At 39.7% G+C, this 21,631-nt stretch overlaps 1 protein-coding gene across 7 annotated transcripts in view; it reads left to right on the forward strand.

Moving 5' to 3' along the window:
- Window positions 1-21,631, forward strand: part of TPK1 (thiamin pyrophosphokinase 1) — a 318,753-nt gene that overhangs the window by 101,835 nt on the left and 195,287 nt on the right. For all 7 annotated transcript variants that reach the window (XM_067291203.1, XM_067291208.1, XM_067291206.1 and 4 more), the window contains one exon: window positions 19,936-20,005. In XM_067291203.1, coding sequence (XP_067147304.1) covers window positions 19,936-20,005 — 70 coding nt within the window. The remainder of the gene's footprint in view (window positions 1-19,935; window positions 20,006-21,631) is intronic.

Consider the following 21,631-nt stretch of genomic DNA (forward strand, 5'->3'; position numbering starts at 1 on the left):
AATGAGATCAGGCAGAGATCAGCCTCTGCAATTTCCAGGCAGTGGGGAATGAAACATCTCACAGAATCCTAAAGGACCTGAAGCAGGCCAAAAATGGTGCTCTTTAATATGCACATCTGGTTGAAATAGCACAGAAATGAAGACTAGAACAGGCTTTCTGGGCTTCATTTTGAGAGAGGAGTAATTCAATTGACAGAGCTCTCTAGAAGATGCAATATCTGTAAACTGTGATGACTGGACACTAGGGTGACAATTTAGGCCTAAAAGGACCCCTGCGAGAATGCTAAGACCCTGTTTTTGGGGTTCCTAACTGTTCCCTAATAAATCGATGAGCAGTCTTTCTCCAAAGGTGCTTAATTGGGTATGACGTGGAATTCTGTTTTCTCTAAATAGCAGTAAGCTGTTTAATGTGTGGAAAAGGACTGAGCTCTCAGTAAGTAAATGGTAAACCACACATAATGAATGCTGTTATGCAAGCTGTTACCGTCATAATGAGAGTTTCCATACTTTTTTTTTAAGCAGGCATATACTAGCAATCTGCTGTTTGATCATGTTTGCAACCAAAATACTTAACACAAAAAAGTATGCCTAGCTACCAGCTGTCAGGAATTTCCATATTCTTACCACTTACCACAAAACATCTTTGCTTGCTTTTGTTCTTTTGTCAGCATCTCAGTAATTTACTAATTACATCTGCTTTACAGCGACACCTGCTGCTGTGGGCAGATTTCATGTAAAACTATTTCTTATCTTGAAGGTGTCGTCTTCTGCACCCAGATTGATTGCTGGTAGCTTTTCTGGAATATATTGAAGTTCCCTACTTCTTACAGAGGCTGGCTTAATCACTGAAGAAAAAGATGGCCTCCAGGCCAGCGGTTGGGACCTACATAGTGTAAATGAGCCAGCCCCATGCTGCTTTTTGAACCAACTACACAATGATGGAATCTCTTTTTTCCAAGCTCCTTTACTTTGCAAGTGTGGTGCAACGTGGCTTCAATGTGAATAAATAAATTGGTCAGCTTCAGAAGTGATTTGTAATATACTGTAAATTGCACATTGTTCAGTGATGGAGGAAAATGGTGTATGTTTGAAAATAAACAGGTAAATAATCATGACTTGAACTTGACCCAGCTCCTTGCTTAAGCAAAAGAAGAGACTGGTCTAGATTAAACACCAGGATTTCTGTTGATTTGAATTGAAGTAATTATGTGTCTAAAAACTGGACTTTGCCTAAATATCAATATTGCTAACCATGGTCTTGATCCGTGACCTGAGGCGCGTCCTCTGCCTGCCCAAGGGGCATGATAGTGGGAAGCCCTAGCACCCAGGAGGAGCTTGCTCATGTCCTGCTTCTTCCTGGGCGCAGCCTAGAGGGAAGCGTGATGGGCACCACTGGCTCTTCAGACTGCCGGCTTGTCATTCCAGTGGCACTTTGGGCATTCATAGGACTTAATTCCAGGCGTGTCTCTGGTACCTCCCTAATTCACATCCGGATCCTTTCGCAGCTTGTACCAGAGGCAGTTTTGTCAGATATGGCTACTCCCCTCTTCTCCCCCTCCTCCGCTTTTAAATGATAGTACTTATTTCTTCCATGGCCCCAACAAGAAACTGGTGGATTAGAGCCAGCTGGAAAGGGCTTAAGCTTACTCACCATTGTGAAAGATCAATGGAAACAAGGGATCCTACTGGTTAAATGAAAAACAATATTAGGATGAGGCTGAGCACTTGGAAAATGCTGTCATAAAGTATCGATGTTTGGGTATAAACCAACTCTGATCCCCCATATCTCCTTCCTCCCAAGCATCTTTGAGACTCATTCTCTTAGGGTGCAGAGAGTTGAAGGCATAGACTGGAACAAGGGAGATACGGGAATGGGCACACTTGAATATTTTCTGAATGACATAGATTTGTCAACTACAATTTTTTGTTCTTTCCTCAGGCAAGTTTTCCTATAGTTTGGTCAAGGACTGAGCAAGAATAATAGAACTGGACATGCTAACTTTAGTGTATGGTCTCATAGGTATGCCACAAATCAGATGAATTCATGCAAAAAATTAGTAGAATTGCCGCTGGCTAGGAATTGAGAGCGCACAGTAAGAGAAACTTTACTGATATCTTCTTAGGTAACACATTTTGTTAGTTTATAGTTCAGTGAAATATATTTTCTAGTGTCAAAATAGATAACTTATTCCGGTAATAGAAAAATAACATTGTTTTTTCCAATGTGAAAGTAATCCCAGCAGGGATACACATACTGTACCATGCTAATACAATTCTACTTTAATACAAAATAGAAACTTAATATCATTCTTGAGATGTTACTATTGCATTATCAAAAATGAGTTTCAGCAAGACCAAAATGACTGATGTTCCAAACATTATTATTAAGGTTTGCAGCACATCTCTCACCACACTGTAATAATCATTTTAAAGGGTAGCTTTAATTATTTGTAAAGTTTGGGTTGGTTTTTTTCCTGTACAATTACTTTTAATTATCTCTTGTTATACAAACATTTTTTTCATAGTATTCTTATTTGTAACACAGCAGTGGGTTTGGGGTTTTGTTTGTTGTTTTTTTCCAAATGCACACTGCATGATTTTATTATTAAAAGGGTGGTGTCATTCCTCTTTAGAAGAGGAAATACTGGGAATGCCCCAGTGAATTAAGCTGTCTCAGGAAGTAAATGTTGCTTTAAACACCGTGTGTTGTTTTCATTATACATGAGGAAATCAGCCACTCTTGCTTGGGAGGAAAAAGGGTGTAATTCAATTTCCTGTCTGTCCCCATTATTTGTTCACAGATCCAGATAGATACCTCCTTGGGGGCAGATGGCTGTCTTTTCTTCCTGCAAAGTCTTTCTCTTCACTTTGTAGCACACATCTGGCACTCCGCTGATGTGGGTGAGACTGGCTTGTATAAAGGTGGTGGTGGTGGTGGAGTGGTAGGGTCAGCAGTGACTTGTTCACCTGTTCCTTTTCTGCTATTAAAAGGAGGCAGAGTCTTGTGCAATACGCGAAGGTAGCACCAAATTCCCCCACTCTTTCCAGTGTCTTGAAGCCCATGAGCTTTAAGGCGGAGAAAGCAATGGCGCTGTTATCGGTCACCACAGCTCTCTAGGAACAGACCATCTTTCCCAAAGGCCAGTGAGGTCTCCATCCTAGCCCTGCTTGGAACGTGGCAGGAAACAGTGCCTGGTAGAGACTTCAGGCAACTGTTGGCACATAAATGGCTGAATGTGGCAGTCTCATCGTTGGTAGAGTGACTGGACAGCACATGAGGTGTTTGCATATTGATAGAAATAGCATGATAGCTTCCCACTTATTCTTGCTTATTTTATGAGAACCTGTCCTCTTTTCCTTGTTTTTTCAATGTGTGTTTACAAAACCCCAGAAAGTCTGTGCTTTTCTGGTTACACTTTCTATTTTGTCCATTTTTCCAATTGCTCATGTTAAGGATAGTAAAATAATTGTGTGCTTCTTGAGGCAGACCCTCAAACAGGAGGCAACAGAGGAGCATAGGAAATGGAGGAGAATGGAGATGATAGGCAAAGAAGAGGAGATGTGTTCTTTGGTGCACGTGGGAGGAAGACTGCATTTAGACCTTATGGGAAATGTGCAAGGCAGAGTGAGGCTGACAGTGGGTATTGGTGCTGTCATGAGTTGATGAGCTTATGGGTGGATTTGGAAGCAGATATAGATGAAATGGCAAAAGGGAGAGTTAGTAGGGATCAAGATAGACAGTGAAGAGAGAAAGGGCAAAGATGCATATACCATTACAGCTCAAATGGTTGTGGGTACCTTATATTTGAACAGAGTGGTAAGTACGCAATATGGTTCGAATTCTGATGCTTGAGGAATAAAGCCAGGCTCAGCACAGGCAGCTTCTCTGAAATGGAGACCTTCTCAAACAGTGAAGAACGGTTGTGAACAGGAGCCTCTCAAATTACAGCTCAAAGCAAATACAATTCTATGTCCCTCCAGATAAGCCTTTTAAAACTGTAGAAGGTAGGAGTAGGGTTGACTAAGGGAAGAATTAATCACGTAAAGGAGAGTTTAACCTACTTCTGTTGTTCACAGCTATTGATTTTGGTTTGCTAAACGAGCAACAACATCAAATGTTTCTTAGACAGGAAAGTTAGCTGTTAAACCAAATTTCTGAAACTATCTTTCTCTGCCAGGGGACTATTGATAGGCTGAACTGTGACTTGATAATACTCAGTTTTACCTGTGCACAAAATAAATGAAAACACCAGGGTGTCTCTCTCTCTTTTTTTTTTCTCTCTCTCTCTCTCTCTTTTTTAAGTTTAGCTTATAAAGATGGTAGCTTGATTAGTTATTCATCTTTCATAGAGTAATCATTGCATCTTTAAGCCATAAAAAAAGAATTACAAACTCCATCTGAAGCTCCAGTGGCTGTTTCAAGCAGGTAGCAAGACCTTGTGCAGTTTAAGGACAGCGACAGAAGGTCTTTTTCCTTCATTGAAGAAACTATCCTTTTTCTCTTTATGATACAGATACGTTCACAATGAGGAAAGTAAGTTAGGAGATTCATTTTTAAATGATAACTAGATCATCTTGTGAATCAAGGATTCAGAGACGTCTTTCCAGGTCTGCACGACAGTATCACGTGTGTAGTTAGAACACTGCTTTTCCTGTTCCTTGCCAGGGTTAACCGTCCCGTGGTGTTGGGTATTTTACATGCACATACTGTAGAAAGACAGCTCGCTGCCCCAGGTGGCTAATCATGTTAATATCAAACAAAAGTAAGAGAAATTGTTTTCATTTCACTAAAAGTTTTAAAATGGAGCATCCTACTCTAAAAACCTATATATACTAAGGGTAGCTAGCAGAGGACCTGAACAAGAATGGATGAATATAAAGAGAGAGAACTGAGCATCTACAGAAGAAAGGAACTCTGTTCCTTTGAAACAAGGAAGGAAGAACCAGGTGAAAAGACTGACTTTTCTGTAATTTTGGTGCTTCAAAGTTCAGTAACTAATAATACTATAGATTTCAAGGGCTTGTGAAAGATGAAATCTAGATTAAACAAATTGAAGTTCTTTTAACATTTTACTGTATTCACTAGCACTGTGTACCTAAAACCAGGGCAAATGCAGGAACATGCTATTTTAAATAAAAATATCATGTTTAGTAAGCCAGTATCTACAGCACATCTGGTAGATACAGAAACATGGGATTGGTGCAGTGATTCAAATCACATTTGAGCATCCTGTCTTCTAATATTTCCTCTTGCTGATAATGAAGTGTTTATTACAGACAGAGCTTGTGAATTAAATAAAATACTGATAGGCTTTTTGGACAACATTTTGTTGATTTAAATAAAGATATATTAGATATACTTAGGATAATTTTTTCTCCCACACTCCAAGCTGTGTTTCTATGGAAAATTTAAAAGGGTGATAATTTTCAATTAAGTAGCAACATTTTAAAGGAACACTTGCTATAGTAAAATTCATAACTCGTTGTTTGGGTTTTTTTATTGAATCATTTTGAGAACAAAGAGCAACATATTACAACATGTAATGTATTATGATTTGAACAAGACTGTTTTTTTGGTTTTTTTTTTCCATTGGGAATGTATTTCTTAAAGCAGTCTTTCAGCATAAGGTCAGGTGAGTTAAATCTAAGATTTTTTTTATTGAAAGTGCAAGGTTTCCACCATAAACAGAAAATGGCCCCAAAGAAAAGGCAATCTTTTGCTCAATAAAGATGAAATGGTTTGACTTACAATCGAGGAATGGGAAACACTTCCATGTTAACAGTACTTTAATAGGGGAAATAATACAACTAGATAGCAGGCAGTTTAAACAAAACAAAAAAAAATCCTACCCGATTTCCATAAATGCATTTCTGAACCTTAGACTTTAATATATGCTTCAATTCAGTCTCTTATCTTCAAAATGAAGAATTGAAGGCAGAATGTAATGGAACTTGAAGGGGAAAGAGAATAATGATTCTTGCCCCACCTTTGGTGACTGGTTTGGTTGGTTGTCTGAGGGGAAAGTCTGAATAAACAATCACAAAGATAATTTCTTTGGGGCATTTCTGAGACCAAAATGAGAGGAGAAAGTTCTTTTTTAGAGCTATTTATCCCTGTAACACATTGAAACTTAGAGGCTTAAAGAAGTGATTGTAGCATTTTGGTAAAATTCACCCACATTGTACTAATCATCCTTAAAACTGCAAATGAGATGTATGTAGCTTGCAAGTTTTCCTAAAATATGTGAGCAGCCCAAAATTTGGGGACTGAAGTCACCACTGAAACTTTACTTTTCCTTTTTTTAGGCTTTTCTCCCTTCAGTAGGCCTTAGGGATCTGGCCCATGAGGCTATTGCAGTGATAGAGACCAGGACTGCTTAGTGAAAGATCTATAAATGGATTACCTCACTTAGATAAATTACTGAGGCTACCAACTGAACAACTTCCTCTCAATTTCCTTTCCCATCATATGTTGTAAAAGAAAGTCAAAACTGAAGTTAAATTTCAGCATTTGCCCTGGGAGAGCAAACTGGCACATGAGAGAAATCTGCTGCTTTAGTGGTAATAAATGGGTTGCTAATTGGATGGATCTCTAAATAATATCCAAACATCAAATTCCCCCCAAACTGGTATTAAATTACGGACAGTCTAAAGGCTGAATTTACCTCTACTAAAATTACAGTTTTAGAGTTTGAGCTTTTGTTTTACTGCTGCCGAATATGATGCAAGGTTATTGGGTTTTCAGATCCTCATTATTTTTTGCACTAAAACTGACAAATCATACAGGCTTTGAATTGGGTCCTCATATATCATATGCATAAATTTTTTCATCTATTTTTCCTATTTTAGAGATAGCCTGGGCTTGGATCACTCAAGACTTTGGTCAGCTGATGGGATTACATTCTTCATAGCTGCATTGTCTTCTGGAAATCTGTGTCATAAATACATATCCTCAGACGAATGTAAATGTAAAATTTTCAGTGAAGATTCTTGGAAAAAGGCAGGTGGTAGTAGATGTTTTCTTTTCTTGGAGGGAGGAATAGAGGACACCTTGAAAACTGATACATCTAGTGTTTTTCCCACAGGCACATTATGGATGATGCACAGTTCGTGTACTATAAGAACAGCCTTCTGATTTTATTGCAGCCTTCCTATAAGCAGAATTGTGGAACAAAAGTTTATTCCCCTTGAGAACATACATACAGTTTTTCTCAGTAAACTCTAGATTGCTTCCTACAAATATTTTTATTTGGAAATTTAATCTTAAGGGTTTCTTATGACCTCATTAAAAGGAGGTTTTAAAATCTGTGTACTCATTTCTTCATCACTTTTATGAACTAGGAAACTATTGCTATGCCACCTTCATTCATAATCTTACTGTTTGTATCTAGATGTTGATTTTTTTCAAAAAGTATTGTTTTTTGCATTTACTCTATGCCATGGGCCCTGATGGGATGCACCCACGAGTGCTGAGGGAGCTGGCAGATGTCATTGCCAAGCCACTCTCCATCATCTTTGAAAGGTCATGGAGAACAGGAGAGGTGCCTGAGGACTGGAAGCAAGCCAGTGTCACCCCAGCCTTCAAAAAGGGCAAGAAGGAGGACCCAGGGAACTACAGGCCAGTCAGCCTCACCTCCATCCCTGGAAAGGTGATGGAGCAGCTCATCCTGGAGGCCATCTCCAAGCATGTGGAGGACAAGAAGGTGATCAGGAGTAGTCAGCATGGCTTCACCAAGGGGAAATCATGCCTAACCAATCTGATAGCCTTCTCTGATGGAATGACTGTCTGGGTAGATGAGGGGAGAGCAATGGATGTTGTCTACCTAGACTTCAGCAAGGCTTTCGACACTGTCTCCCATAGCATCCTCATAGACAAGCTCAGGAAGTGTGGGTTAGATGAGTGGACAGTGAGGTGGATTGAGAACTGGCTGAATGGCAGAGCTCAGAGAGTTGTGATCAGTGGCACAGAGTCTAGTTGGAGGCCTGTAGCTAGTGGTGTCCCCCAGGGGTCAGTCCTGGGTCCAGTCTTGTTCAACTTCTTCATCAATGACCTGGATGAAGGGACAGAGTGCACCCTCAGCAAGTTTGCTGATGATACCAAACTGGGAGGAGTGGCTGATACGCCAGAGGGCTGTGCTGCCATTCAGAGAGACTTGGACAGGCTGGAGAGGTGGGCAGAGAGGAACCTCATGAAGTTCAACAAAGGCAAGTGCAGGGTCCTGCACCTGGGGAGGAGTAACACCAGTAGAGGCTGGGAGCTGACCTGCTGGAAAGCAGCTCTGTGGGAGAAGGACCTGGGAGTGCTGGTGGACACCAAGTTAAGCATGAGGCAGCAATGTGCCCTTGTGGCCAAGAAGGCCAGTGGTATCCTGGGGTGCATCAGGAAGAGTGTTGCCAGCAGGTCGAGGGAGGTGATCCTCCCCCTCTACTCAGCCCTGGTGAGGCCACATCTGGAGTACTGCATCCAGTTCTGGGCTCCCCAGTACAAGAGGGATGTGGCACTACTGGAGCAAGTCCAACGAAGGGCTACAAAGATGATTAGGGGACTGGAGCATCTCTCTTATGAGGAAAGGCTGAGAGAGCTTGGCCTGTTTAGCCTGGAGAAGAGAAGGCTGAGAGGAGGTCTTATCAACGTGTACAAGTATCTGAAGGGAGGGTGTCGAGAGGATGGAGCCAGACTCTTTTCAGTGGTGCCGAGCGACAGGACGCGAGGCAACGGGCACAAACTGAAACACAGACACTTCCATCTGAACATGAGGAAAAACTTTTTCACTGTGAGGGTGACAGAGCACTGGCACAGGTTGCCCAGAGAGGTTGTGGAGTCTCCTTCTCTGGAGATATTCAAAACGCACCTGGATGCAATCCTGTGCAATGTGCTCTAGGTGACCCTGCTTGAGCAGGGGGGTTGGACTAGATGATCTCCAGAGGTCCCTTCCAACCTCAACCATTCTGTGATTCTGTGATTCTGTAAGAGAATTCAAATGGGAAGTATCATTTTGCATTCAGAATTACAGTTGCATTCTTTCAGCTTTCTGGTCTGGTTTGTAACTGAGTCTGTCTGTCCAAATAAACTTCCTTCTTGTCCTGTGATGATTTAATGTATCCTTTTATAAAGATAACTAAGAACTTTACAGAAATGTTGGTGATAATTTTTTTTTACAACATTAACTCACATCCTTTGTAGTATTTTAAGAATGTAACTATCACGTCATATTTTGTCTTTCATTATAGCTTTTTTCTACCCTTTTTCTTATATGAATAACAAAAGAAACATATACTTGGCAAAATTATACTGTAGATATGGTCAGTTGTGTCAGTGTACTAACTTGGCTAACTGACCCTCTTTCTTGACAACTGGAAAATCTAGTGAAGAGAAGGTGTCTAGCAAGAATATGATTTCAATTTTAGGTTTATTTTGTGTAGCAATATTTCAGGGACCAGAATTAGTCCTGGTGCAAGTAGATATAACTCTTCTCCTCCAGAAAGGAGCACTGCTTTCTCATATCAGAATTGTGTTCAGGCTAGTGCTTACACTGTATTGAAGTACCAGTACCTGAGTTACAGCAATGCAAATTCACTAGTTCCCGTGAAGTCGTTCTGGTTTACATTGGTGCAAATGCCAATGTATACATGCTCGTAGCTATTCCAAATACAAAATAAACCATGCAAGAATAAGCCTACTTCATAGTTAGTTCTGTATTTCCAGTTTCTTGGAAAAACTTCAACTGTGGCTTTCCACTACGAAAATTTAAGAGTTAAGAGAATGGAAAGGGCGTGTGAGTTAGTCAAATACAAGGGGTGAAATTGTCACAAATGAAGTAATGATATTAGCTGCTACTAATGTTTTAGGCAAGTAATTCCAATATAGCAGCATAATTTCATTTTTTTAAATTATTCAGTTAATTTCTGCTAGTTTCAAAATGTGTGTCCATTTCTCAAATTAAATTGTTTTTTCTACCTTTAAAGAATAACTTCCCAATACTTTTTTTTGGTTCAAATTGAATACTTCCTCTTTTTTTTCTTTTTTGTTCCAATTCTCTTGCTGTTGTTTTTATTAACGTATTATTGTTTGGTTGAAAATCTAATGAACAACTTATCTGTTAAGAGCAAGGGAAAATACCTATACGCAAGGCTATTGAGTATGAGCACAAAGCAACAGTCTATTATCAAAACGTTAGAAAATACATTATAAGGAGTAGTTCCACATGGGTTAGGAAATTGGATGTGCTGTCTTAATTTTTCCATCTCTAGTTCCTTTCTTGTTCTTCTTTTTTGATATCTATTTCCAAACAGCTTTTCGACCAAGATTATTCCTTTGAATGGTTTAAATTATTTTTCAAGAAGATGTCAGTGCAAGTTTGATTTGTTCAGAGATTTATGCATTGTAATATTCTAGTTGTCTTTTAATAAAATTGGAGTTTCTAACTTTGAGTTCTGAAATTTCCTTGACAGACAAAAGTTTTTGTAAGACTATGACATAAAATGTTTGTCTGGAAATATATTCTATGCAGCTAAAGAATACTGTGTATTTTAGTAGCATGTGAATTAACGTATTTTGTGCTATTTAAAATAAGTGTGTGATTAATTTTTTTTTGACGAGTTGCAGACTACTGCAAATCCAATTTAGGCAAACAGAATTTGAAATATTAATGTGTTAGGTGAAAATATTTAATCATAGTCATGCATATAAACTTATCACTCTCATTGCTTTACACTTGAAGGTTGACCTAAATTATTAATGGATATTGTTCAGTGGAGGCAGAACAGACAAAGAACAGCAGTCCTAGTTTGAGGAGGAACCTACTTTTGCTGGTGGCCTCTATTAAGAGGGGGTTATTTTTCCCTCTTCGCTGTCTCGGCTTTGCTGACCATCCTTTCCCACATACTGCCTCCCTGCCTGCCCTATTTTCTCCTCACTGTGGGGTGGGGAGTTGTGATTTCATGGAGGTTGCTGCATGCAGCATTGAATCAGTAATGCAAGATCAAAAAGAGGTTGCTCTTTCCTCCTTACTGTCTGGTCTTTTGTGCACATTTATGTATTTTAGTACCATCAAAGGTGAATTGGGTTTTTTTTTGACAGTTTTTCTTCCATATAAGAATCAAGTCAGATTGCTTCTACAGTTTGCCTGATAAAAATTCTGACTGGCAATTAAAATCGCAAACAGTTGGGGCATTCCATCATATTTGTAGCTGTTTATCTTCATTGTGTCAGAAATCAATGTTGCAGCAATGGAAAATATGAAATGAAGGAATAAAAAGTTGCAGTCAAAGCTTGAAGTCAGTGCACATTACACTGAATTATTAAACAATATAGTTTAAAAACTTTGGAAATAAAATTGATGTTGAAACCTCTCCATTTCACTTGCTAAATCAGGTAATGGATGCAGGAAAAAAAACAGCTGCACACATGTGCAGTTATTTTACCTTCGGTTATATTTTGATGTATGTGTTTGTTTTAGGTTTAGGACATGAATAGACAAGTTACAGTAAAGTTTTGTTAGTGAGACATGTTGTACTTAAGAAGCAATGAAAGAAAATGATATTTGAAAGGCAACCTGATGGCATGCACTATGAATGAAGACCACATTTAATCCTGGAGGGTAGTAGGGGTGATTACTGTAGTAGCTGGGCTTTGGAGACTAACCGGATTCTTCATCAGTGATCAGTGAGTTACATATGCAACTTCTGGATCTCCAGAGAGCTGTAGCAGAGCTGTTGATCCAAAAACTTCTGAGGAGGTAGTGGCATTGGTTCTTCTCCATGCTTCTTTTCTCCAGTAAGCATGGCCAAGAGAGCGTGCACCCCTCTGCATCCAAAATAGGGTTAGCTCTTCTTTTCTCAGAGCTGAGAGCCTTGTCAGAGCATTGCTTTTGGCTTCAACCTCAAAGTGGTTCCCAGGATCTTTAACAACAGTCATGACTTTGATGGCATCTGCCCTTTGGGGAGGACAGCATGTTGTATCAAGCCCCCGTGATGGCTCATTACTGCTGTAAAGCCTCTCGCAATCTGAGACAAAATTCTGGAGTTTTGACTTGTGTGTGGCCCAAGGGCAGACCTTGTGAATTTGGATGGCATTGGAGGGCAAGTTTAAGCGCTCATGGGGAATGTGCACTAACAGAGTCGGTGAGGGTTGGCGTACGCATCTGCTGGTGAGAGATTTCAGTTATTGATTTCGCAGGTTCCAGGGAAAAGCCACAATCCGTGACCAAGTTCCTCCGCGGCCGGCAACGCGTGTGCATAGTTCAGCAAAGCAGGACCTACACCAGCTCTTGGGGCTTGCGTGTGTTACGGTGGGAAGGCTGTGTGCCTCTCCTCCGGGAATTCCTGGCATCAGAGACCAGCCGTCAGTAAGATGAGAACACATGGTTGTGGAGAGCTTGGATTCCTTCTCAGCCTGAAAAAGGCAGTTTCTAAGGTACAGTTAGAATCCCCCTCTTATCTCCCAGAGGTTTGATGACCTGTGAGGATCTTTGATTTGACAAATAATTCTTTAAAGATATTGAAAACCAGTAGCTTATCAAGAAGAAAGTCAGGATGGACATTGTGCACTCTGATGCATTTTTCCAATTTTTTAGGTGTCTTAATCAGTGTTTTTTAGTGTTACTTGATAATAATAAATGTACACTCATGACAAAAAAAACCCAGATGATTGAGTGTTACATTATTGGGTTAGCTGTCATTCTCAAACACAGAATGTAAAAAGGAGGAAATGAATAAACTCCTTTATGCTTCTTCCCCCAGTGGCAGGCAAGACACATGGCCTTGTCATAAAACGGTCACCTTGACTTTAGTCTAAGGGATGGCAGCAAACACTTGATTTGATGTCTGTGTTCTCTCCTCGTGGTTTTAACTCTGATGCAACAGGCGGCTGCTCCCACTGTTGTAGCTTGCTGAGCCCATTGCGGCAGCGGGTGTAGGGAAGCCTGGTAAGCTGTGAAGCTTGCTGTTTTGACAGAATGTGAGAAGAATGGCAGGAAAGAGAAGAGAAAATCGTATGCTAAGTGAGGATTGTAGGAATATTAAATCTAACGCCTGACAAGAGATTGCTTCAAACCCAGCAGCTTTGAATATGAATCATGGTAATGAACATTGCGTGGAACTGTACCTGAAGACAGTTCAGAAATTCGGTCTAGTGGAAACATAGTTGCTCACTTGCCTCTGTCTCTGAGAGCATATTGCTCCTAGTATTTTTACTGATACTCAGTTTTTTGCTTGCAGTTGAGTATTTGGGTACTTAGGAACTTGTTTTAAAAAGGTCAGTCTATTTTTTTTTCCAAAGTGAGCACTGAGATTTTGATTTTTTCTTAGGAAATGTGATTTTTTTAAAAAGCAAAGTTTTGATTAGATAATTGTGTAACTTAGTTTTTGGCTAAAATGCAGGGAGCTGTTTGTGGGAGAAATAGTTTGTTTACATTTTCCCTTTGTTTCATTTCTAGGTGAACTTTTTAGGAAGACATGTTACCTGGGTTTGTGTCATTTGCTTGATTTTGCTTGATACTGAATCAAAGCACTGAGAAAAGAATAGTGTTTCCTAAATCATCATTGGTTCCTTCCTTGTATTCTCATATTTTAATTGCTTAATCCTACCTCTGCTTAGCTGAGATCTCTATGATGTTTACAGCTCAAGGTGGAGTGATTAAAGAAACACAGCAATTATGTAGGAAACACAGAATTACCTTTACTAGATGTACAGTAGTTTTCCCTGAGGGCCATAATGTATTCCACCTGGAAGCAGGCTGCCAGCTCTGGTGTTGGTGGACTATTTATGTGAGGACTACTGGGCTTTTATGTTCTTTGAATGATACAGATCTAGAATGGTGTAGAAGTCAGGTATGAGACGTGTAGATGATGGGCCTTTCTTGGGTACGCAGACAATGTAAGAATAGCAGCCACTGTTTTGTTTACAATATTTGTAAAACTTAAATTTGTTCCTGGGCTGGAAGCATGTATGCAAAACTGCAGATCACCACAGGCAGAAAAAAGCAGGTTGCTGATGTTTATGTGGTCTTTTTTTTTTGGGGGGGGGGGTGAAATTCCTAAAAATGGGCTCAACCCTAGAAAGTACTGAGTACTACTATAGAGGGCCAACTGCTCTTCGCTACCATTGACTTACAGCAGCATGATAGCACCTATAATACCAGTTTAGAAAGCAACTGTATCTCTCCTTAGTTTCATTGGAACTACAGAATATCCTGAGAGCAACTAACATTCTTAATCATGGTTATTTAAAGCCCTGTGCACTCCTGCAAATATAAAATACCAGTGACAAGACATAAACATTTTTAGTTTTAGACAAATTAACTTAAGAATAGATCTATTTTAAATGGTCAAAAAGGCTTTTAGCAACACCACTGTCCAACTGCAAAGCAGAAACCTGCTAAGGACTGACAGGTGATTTGCCAAAGTTGCAGAGGTACCAAAGTAGAGATGTCTGCATTGCACTGTATTTGGTATATAAGAGGAGTTGCATACAGTCCTGATTACACAGGTAGAATCACACAAGTGGGAGGGAATAGTCTGAGATGTAAACGTATCCCCTAGCTAGCAATCTGCAGCCCTGCAAAGCTCTGGATTTTTTAAAAGTGTATTTTTGCAGCTTCTGCAGGTCAAAGGGAAAAGAGAACATAAGTACAGATTTTACATTTTGTTGTTAGTAACTGATATTTTTTATTAATGCTGAGACAAAAAGGTGTTAGCCACATGTATCAAGCAAAGCAAGCAATTCTTTGCATATCTACCATATATTATCACTTACGTATTACTGCTAGCATGCCAAGTCATTAATTAAGCAGGGTTCTCCTGTGTGTAGATTATGCTGGCAGGTTAATTATGGTTGCCAGGTTACTGAATCAATAAATGGATGAGGGAAACAGATTGCATACCTAGAAGAAGTTACATAAGATCAGAAAAAGAACAGTGGGAATATAAGGCAGTTCTAGGGGAGACATCATAAATTAGAATATGGGCAAAAATGTGGGGTAATTTCAAGACCTGTTTGAAAAAATAACTTATTTTAAATGCTAACTGCAAGTAATAATAGAAGTTATTTCCCCAGGTGTTAATGCTTTGGATAAATATATTTTCTTTTATTCCCTGGCTTTTATCCTTTTTATACCCTTGCCTAACTCTGTCCACAAGAGTTGCATCTGTTCTGTACAGTCTTTTCCCTCGCCTACCATGTGCAGTGCTGTTAAACCTGAGGCAAAATACTTGCCTCTTTCTGCAAAAAGCTTCAGGACTAGTTAATTCAGAGCCAAGACCTTCCTTTTATTATTTCATATGGTGTTCGTATCCTGTTTCAAAATTACAGGAAGTTATTTGTATTTACTGAAGGAGATTGTTTCATTAGTTTTATTGCGTTAGGGTAGTTTTTGTAAAAGCATATTCACTGATGGCCCGAAAATTGGCCTTTACACATCCGACATTAAAGGTAAATAGTTCATTGGTTCCTATTAAAAGAGACACCATTTAAAATGAAAGTCCTAACTCAGAAAGATCTCGATTTGTTCATTCATGTTACTTATTGGAAAGTATCTCTTTCAGAGATAACATGGGCACATAATGTGTTCTTGACATAACTCTTCCTCAGCGTAGGTGAAGCTGAAGGGTATTTACTCGTAGGGTAATTTCAGACAATACCAGGATGAACATTTGCTGCTCCTGATAACTTGGATAGCAGTTGTTGGCACTGGTATTGAGTTCCCCCTTCTGTACCCTTCCACTAAGCAGCACAAAACAGTTGGGTTTTGGGTAAGATCTCTCACTGGACTTAATAATGAATTTGATGGATAAGGTGGTAATTTGACAAACAGAGCTATTTCTAAGGAGTGGAACTTATTGCAGGATAGTCAGGCTGGAAAGGTTGTAATTTGTGGTAATTCCAAGGAGTGCAGGTTCACACATGGAGGTGATGCTGCAATGCTCTTGCATGCTGATGCTTGTGCTCTTAGTGTCCTCTCTTCTGATGACACAAGCATGAACCTGTAGCTAGGGGCTATCCAGCTGAACAGGGTGGCTAAGGACGTCTCTCCTCTGCTTTCAGTTGTGCTGCTTGGAAACGTTACTGCCCCAACTGCATGCCGCAATATCTTTGCCAGAGGTTACGGTCCTTCTGACCCATTAGATCTGCTGGCTAAGCTGCTTGGATGACCGTCCCCTAATCTGTTTCAGTTCACAGAGGCAGGCTAAGCTGAAAGCCTTTAAATAACGTCCTTACCAGCTTAGTTCTTTAGACTGAAATAAGCAGGAGCGTCCTCTCACGCGCAGCTTGCCTGGCAAATTTGAGAGGAACAAGCCTCCAGTAATGGGACAGTCACTTTTGGAGTTGGAAGAGGTGCGTGTGGCACCTTCCATGTTTTGGCAGACCGCTTAAGTTATTCTTCTCTCCCCAGGCCCTTTCCGCCATTTCAGTGACCCTGGAAGATAACTTTGCCATTGACTTGCGTCTCGCTTCATCCCTCTGTGCCTCTTTTCACCAGCTCCTTTGTTGCCTCATCGGTGTCAGTTGTAAACTTCTTGAGAAAAGGTCTCGCTGTTTTTACGGTGCCGAGCACAACAAGGCCCTGATCTTGTTCAGGTCCTTCAGTTTCTGCTGTAATAATTAATGAGGTTTTGTGTGAGCTGTTGTGAAATGCCTAGAGACTTGCCTATAGAGTTGCTGTGCTATGCCCTGGCCAAATTGTTGTTTGTAAAGTAATTTTGTCTCTAATATAAAAGGCACTGTATAAAATCAGTTCCTATTATCTTTTGATAGAGAATTTTCCATCTGAATTGTAAGCTTTGAATTGCTGACCATCTCCATAAACGCTTCCAGATAATAATGTCACATGTTCTTCCAGCTAATATATATCATTACTTTATATCAAGCATGACTTAGTTCATAGCCATGGAAATAATATGATTTACTGGCCTTCAGCCAATCAGTTAATTACCTGCTGGTTACTTAAAGCACCTGGGGCTTTGGTTCATACAAGTGTAAGTTATTAACTTGCTGGGAAAGGATCAGTACCTCATAAATAGTTTTTCTAAATAAATTTACAGCACGGCTGAAGTGATAAGAATAAATGTAGGGGACAACTTTAAATTCCAGTTACATAAGGCAACTGTTTTGATTCGAGATATCAAATAGTTGCCCCAAATGAATGGCATACAGGAGTCAGAGGCTTGTTACTCAGGCACCTTCAGGAAAGCTATTTTAGCTCTTTGTAAAAATCTCAGTAGTTTATGTGTACTAGCCTGAATGAAGACTGATTTTTTTCACAGTACATCCTCATTTTGGTTTGTTTTTTGGTAATGTGCTTTTAAAATAACATGATTAGCTAGAGTATTAGGCCAGGCATACATTGTGGTAGATCCATTGAGATAATTTACAATAGTTAAGGCTCTGCCTGTCTTAAAGTGTTTGAGGTGAATTGTAGATTCTTTCATCTCTTTTTTCTGTATCTCCTATCTTCTTTCTTCCCATAAGTTCTGAGCCACTTATTCTTTAAAACTTGAAAGAATAGATGTAGAAATCACTATTCTCACAAAGAAAAAAATAGGGTTCTGTTAGGCTGAGAAAGCCTCTGTTAGGCAGGTTCAGTACCTGAAGTTAGCGAATAATTTTTCTGCAGCTTTCTTATGGTTTTGGTTATAAAAAATGCATCAACTGATGAATTGCTTTTGTAGCTGAAGCAGGGAAGAAGAGATTCAATAATTGGGTAGATGCTAGGCCTTACTTGGATGCTTTATATCTGTTAAAGAAACCGATGGTCAGGATAGCTAATTTAAGGACAAGCATTACACACTGTCCTTGCAAAGGGCTATTACCAAATTCTGTGTGAGCTGAACTTCCCAGAAGAGCTTAGCAAATATCACCAGGTGAAAGGAATTGCATTAATCTAATTTCAATTGTAACTTCAGGTGAGAGGAGAAGTTAAAAGCTTCCAGTCAACCACAGGGAAAAAGATGTTCTTGTCATGTGATGTTTGTATTCATTAGGATGGGTAGGGAACCTGACAACCCCCTGAAGCAGTAAGTTAGTGTTGTAAGTGGCTGGCCATCTACCCTAATTAAGAAAAGATCTCAGCTAATAAGATCTGTCAAGATCAGATCTGCTTGACCTTGACAGGTTAGTATGAATTTGAATAGAGACTGGAAGGAGTGAGGGAAGTGGGATAAGGAGATAGAGCAGAGCATAGTCTGAGCAAAGAGGCTGAAAAAGGTAGTAACAGGCTCTGCCTGAATATGGACAAGGGAGAATAGGGATATTGTAACAGGAGCATTGCTGGGAAAGGTGCTGAGGAGTCTAACACTAGTTGTCTTCCCCTGCAAATTCTTGTAACCTGCAGGAAAGAAAATGCTGTACCCAGAACTACTGATGTGATGAACTGGTAGCTTCTGTGGTGCTCTGCTTTTTTTCTTCCAAGGCCCCTAGCAGCCTCAGCTGAGGCTGGATTGTACCAGGCAGTGACTTTATGGTAAATAACTTTCCCTGTGCTGAGACTTCAGTTGCTGAATAAGAAGGAATGGCTAAAAAGGTGAGAGTAGATGTAGAGGGGCAGAAAGATGAATTTCTGTGTCTGGATTTGTATAGGCTGGCTAGGTTGATGTCTAAGCTAGGGAAGGAGGCCAGATTTCCCAACTCGATGAGTGCCACCAGGAAAGCTGTAGGCTTGTATCCCTGTTGAGAGATGATCCTGACTTAGAAGTAAACACTGAAGAAAAGCAGCTTTAGCTGAAAGTTGGATTCTTAGCAGCAGGAAGCATCTGATCTGATTATTTATACCTTTTGTTTTCCCCCAAACTTTGGCAGGCTGTTCCTTTTCTTTCTCTCTCCTCACTTTCCCTTTCCCCTCCTCCTCCCAGACCCTGTGATTTTTCAGCCCTCTCAAACCTACCAGTCAGTCTCTCTGCTCACAGAACCAGGAAGAACGCTCTGCTCTAGCGTAATTGCCATTGCTTCTTTCATCCTACATGTTGCTGTTATGGGGCGAACATCTCAAAGCAGAGTTGATGAAAGACTGCTAAGACAAGATGGTCATCTTCAATTTTTAATAGCTTGTCATATTTTAAAATCTTATGAAAGACTTGTGTGCTAGCTAAATGATCATTAATATGGATGCATATAAATATTGTATAGCTATTTATGTATTATTTTGTAATAATAAAATTAGGTTACTTTTCTTTCTTCTGCAATCTAACTTAAATCTAGTAAAAGGATCAAAACAAAACAGCACATCTGTGCTTGTTAGTACAATCTAAATCGGTTGGAATTACTAGCACGTGCCCTTTGTGGTCCCTGAGTTGTGTGGAAGCACTGAAATTGATTGTGGCTTTGTTTCTTTTGGATCAGGATAGTTCAAAATTTAATACTCAAACCTAATCCACTTGCTTTATATCAGATGATTCAAACAGTTTGTGGAACAGAATAGGAGCGGTAGTAGAGTCATCAGTTTCATATCATAAGTGGGGAAAAAAAGAAAAAGAAAAAATGGGATTGTCAGGCCTAACATCTTCTTTCAATTTTTGTGCGTCATTACAAAACCACTATTACAAACATTTTGCCTGTGGGAGAGAATTGTTAGGTTTAAGGTGCAAGTTCTAACTTGCTTAGACAAGTGCATTCCCATACATGGAGGATGATCCCTGTTCTGGTTTTGAATATTTTCCCCCCCATTTAGTTTAAGCTGACTTGAGAACTAGGTTAGAATAAATAGAAATAAGCTATTTGGAAAGCAAAGTGCACAAGTTTGATCAAACCAATTCAAATGTGTATTTAGAGAAAGAAGAAACGAAGTCAAGCATAGAAAGCTAAAAGCCATGTGAGCTCTCAAGTTTATTCCCTGCTCTACCATGGACACTAAGTTTACACAGAAATGTCAGTAATTACATAAACATAGAACTGTTTCTTGTTTATAATGCCAATACACTGATGTTCTGTTTCTTAACTTGCAGCCACTCTGAGAGCTTGTGCTGATGGAGGTGCTAATCGTCTCTATCACATCACAGAAGGAAGCCAGGACAGGTATGTTGATAACAAACTGAAGTCATTACAGTCATCTCTTCCTAAGGAAAGTAAAGCATGGAGGAACATGGTCTGTTTGGTTACTGAAGTAGCTGCCTGCTCTGTACATGGTATTTTAACAAACTGTTGCCACATGGTAGAAATGAACAAAATTTAAACACCTGAAAGCAAAATATGTATGGTTTGGGGCGCAACATATGCACAGGTCACAAGAAAAGGCCAATTTAATCTGCTTGTAATTACCTTTCTGTCGCGGTCCGCGGGAGTGACGGGAATGAATCATACGCGTTCACAGAATGCAGGTTCAATTCCATCTTTATTCAGCAATTTGCCCATTTTATAAGTACAGGTATTCGGCGCTCTGGCCCTTGATTTGTGGTTCATACAGATTATGTCACAGGTAGCCAATCATTGCACCGATCACGCACGCAGCGGTCATGCCTTGTACCTTGCTGCTTGTTTAGCAAAGCTGTCTAGCCCTTAACCTTGGTTCCCACTGGCTTCTGCTGGTTTATCTGTACTTTCTCAGGATGTATCATTCCCAGCTGCACCAGTGTCCTTGGTAAAACTACTTCAAAGCACGTAGCAACGGCTACAGCCTGAGGCCTAAGGCTTCAGCAAATTTAGCTACTAATGCTAAGCAAGTTGTGCTAAGCAATTAATCCTAAACAGTGTTAGTTCCATGCTCTATATCTCATATAGATTATTGTTCTGAAGCACTGCAAGGGCCCCAACACCTTTCAGTTTTTAATGTTTTCCTATCTCAAAGGATGGCTGATGCTTCCTTTAATAATTTATTTTTAATCTCTCTCCTGCTCAAGTCTTCAGAAGACAAGAGTTATTGTCATGTTTGGTGTAAAGGGTTGATTTGGTGGAAACAAAAAGATTGGCTAGAACTGGATCCAAACAGGTGCTTGTTCATTGAAAACTGTTGCAACTATTATTCTTTATAAGGGGAGAAAAACAATAGAGAACTCGCTACCGTCATCTCATTTTGCCTAATAGGTAGCAGGGAAGCAGTTATGTGAGTGGTATAGTAGCACACAGTATAATTCTTTCTCCACATTGTTTTTAATTGTTATTCCCAATTACAACTTTCAGAAACACACAGGTAGCCTAAATTTTTGTTTTTTCACTGGTCTTTTTTCTCTTGTTTATAATGCTGCTGTGAATCTGCCTTATTTTATGCATCCATCAGAACAGGACTTTTGATGCAGCCTCTGAAAAATATTTGCTATGCTGCTCGCAAGGACTGACTAGAGGAACATCTGATGTATCTCACCAGGGGCTGAAACAAAGTATGTTCTCTTCGTTCATCTCATGAGGCCTTAGGGAAAATCTGCTTGGTTTATGAAGTGAGATGGGTAATAAAATAGAAAGTCCACTTTTTTTTCTAAATTATTTCTGAATTAGTGTCAGGGTTTCATATATGTCCAAAGGCAAGTACAGAGGTTGTGTATAAATATATATTCTAGGTAAGGAAATAGGACTGAAAGGAGAATGTGTTCTTGTTTTCTCCCATGGCATTTGAAATTGAAAAATTCCAGTTTTCTGCCCCCAGAGGGTTTATGCAGAGTTATGACACAATCTATTGCATTCAAATTGTTTTACATTTTGTAGTGGAAT

The sequence above is a fragment of the Apteryx mantelli genome, chromosome 2 (assembly GCF_036417845.1).
Source record: "Apteryx mantelli isolate bAptMan1 chromosome 2, bAptMan1.hap1, whole genome shotgun sequence".
Lineage (NCBI taxonomy): Eukaryota > Metazoa > Chordata > Aves > Apterygiformes > Apterygidae > Apteryx > Apteryx mantelli.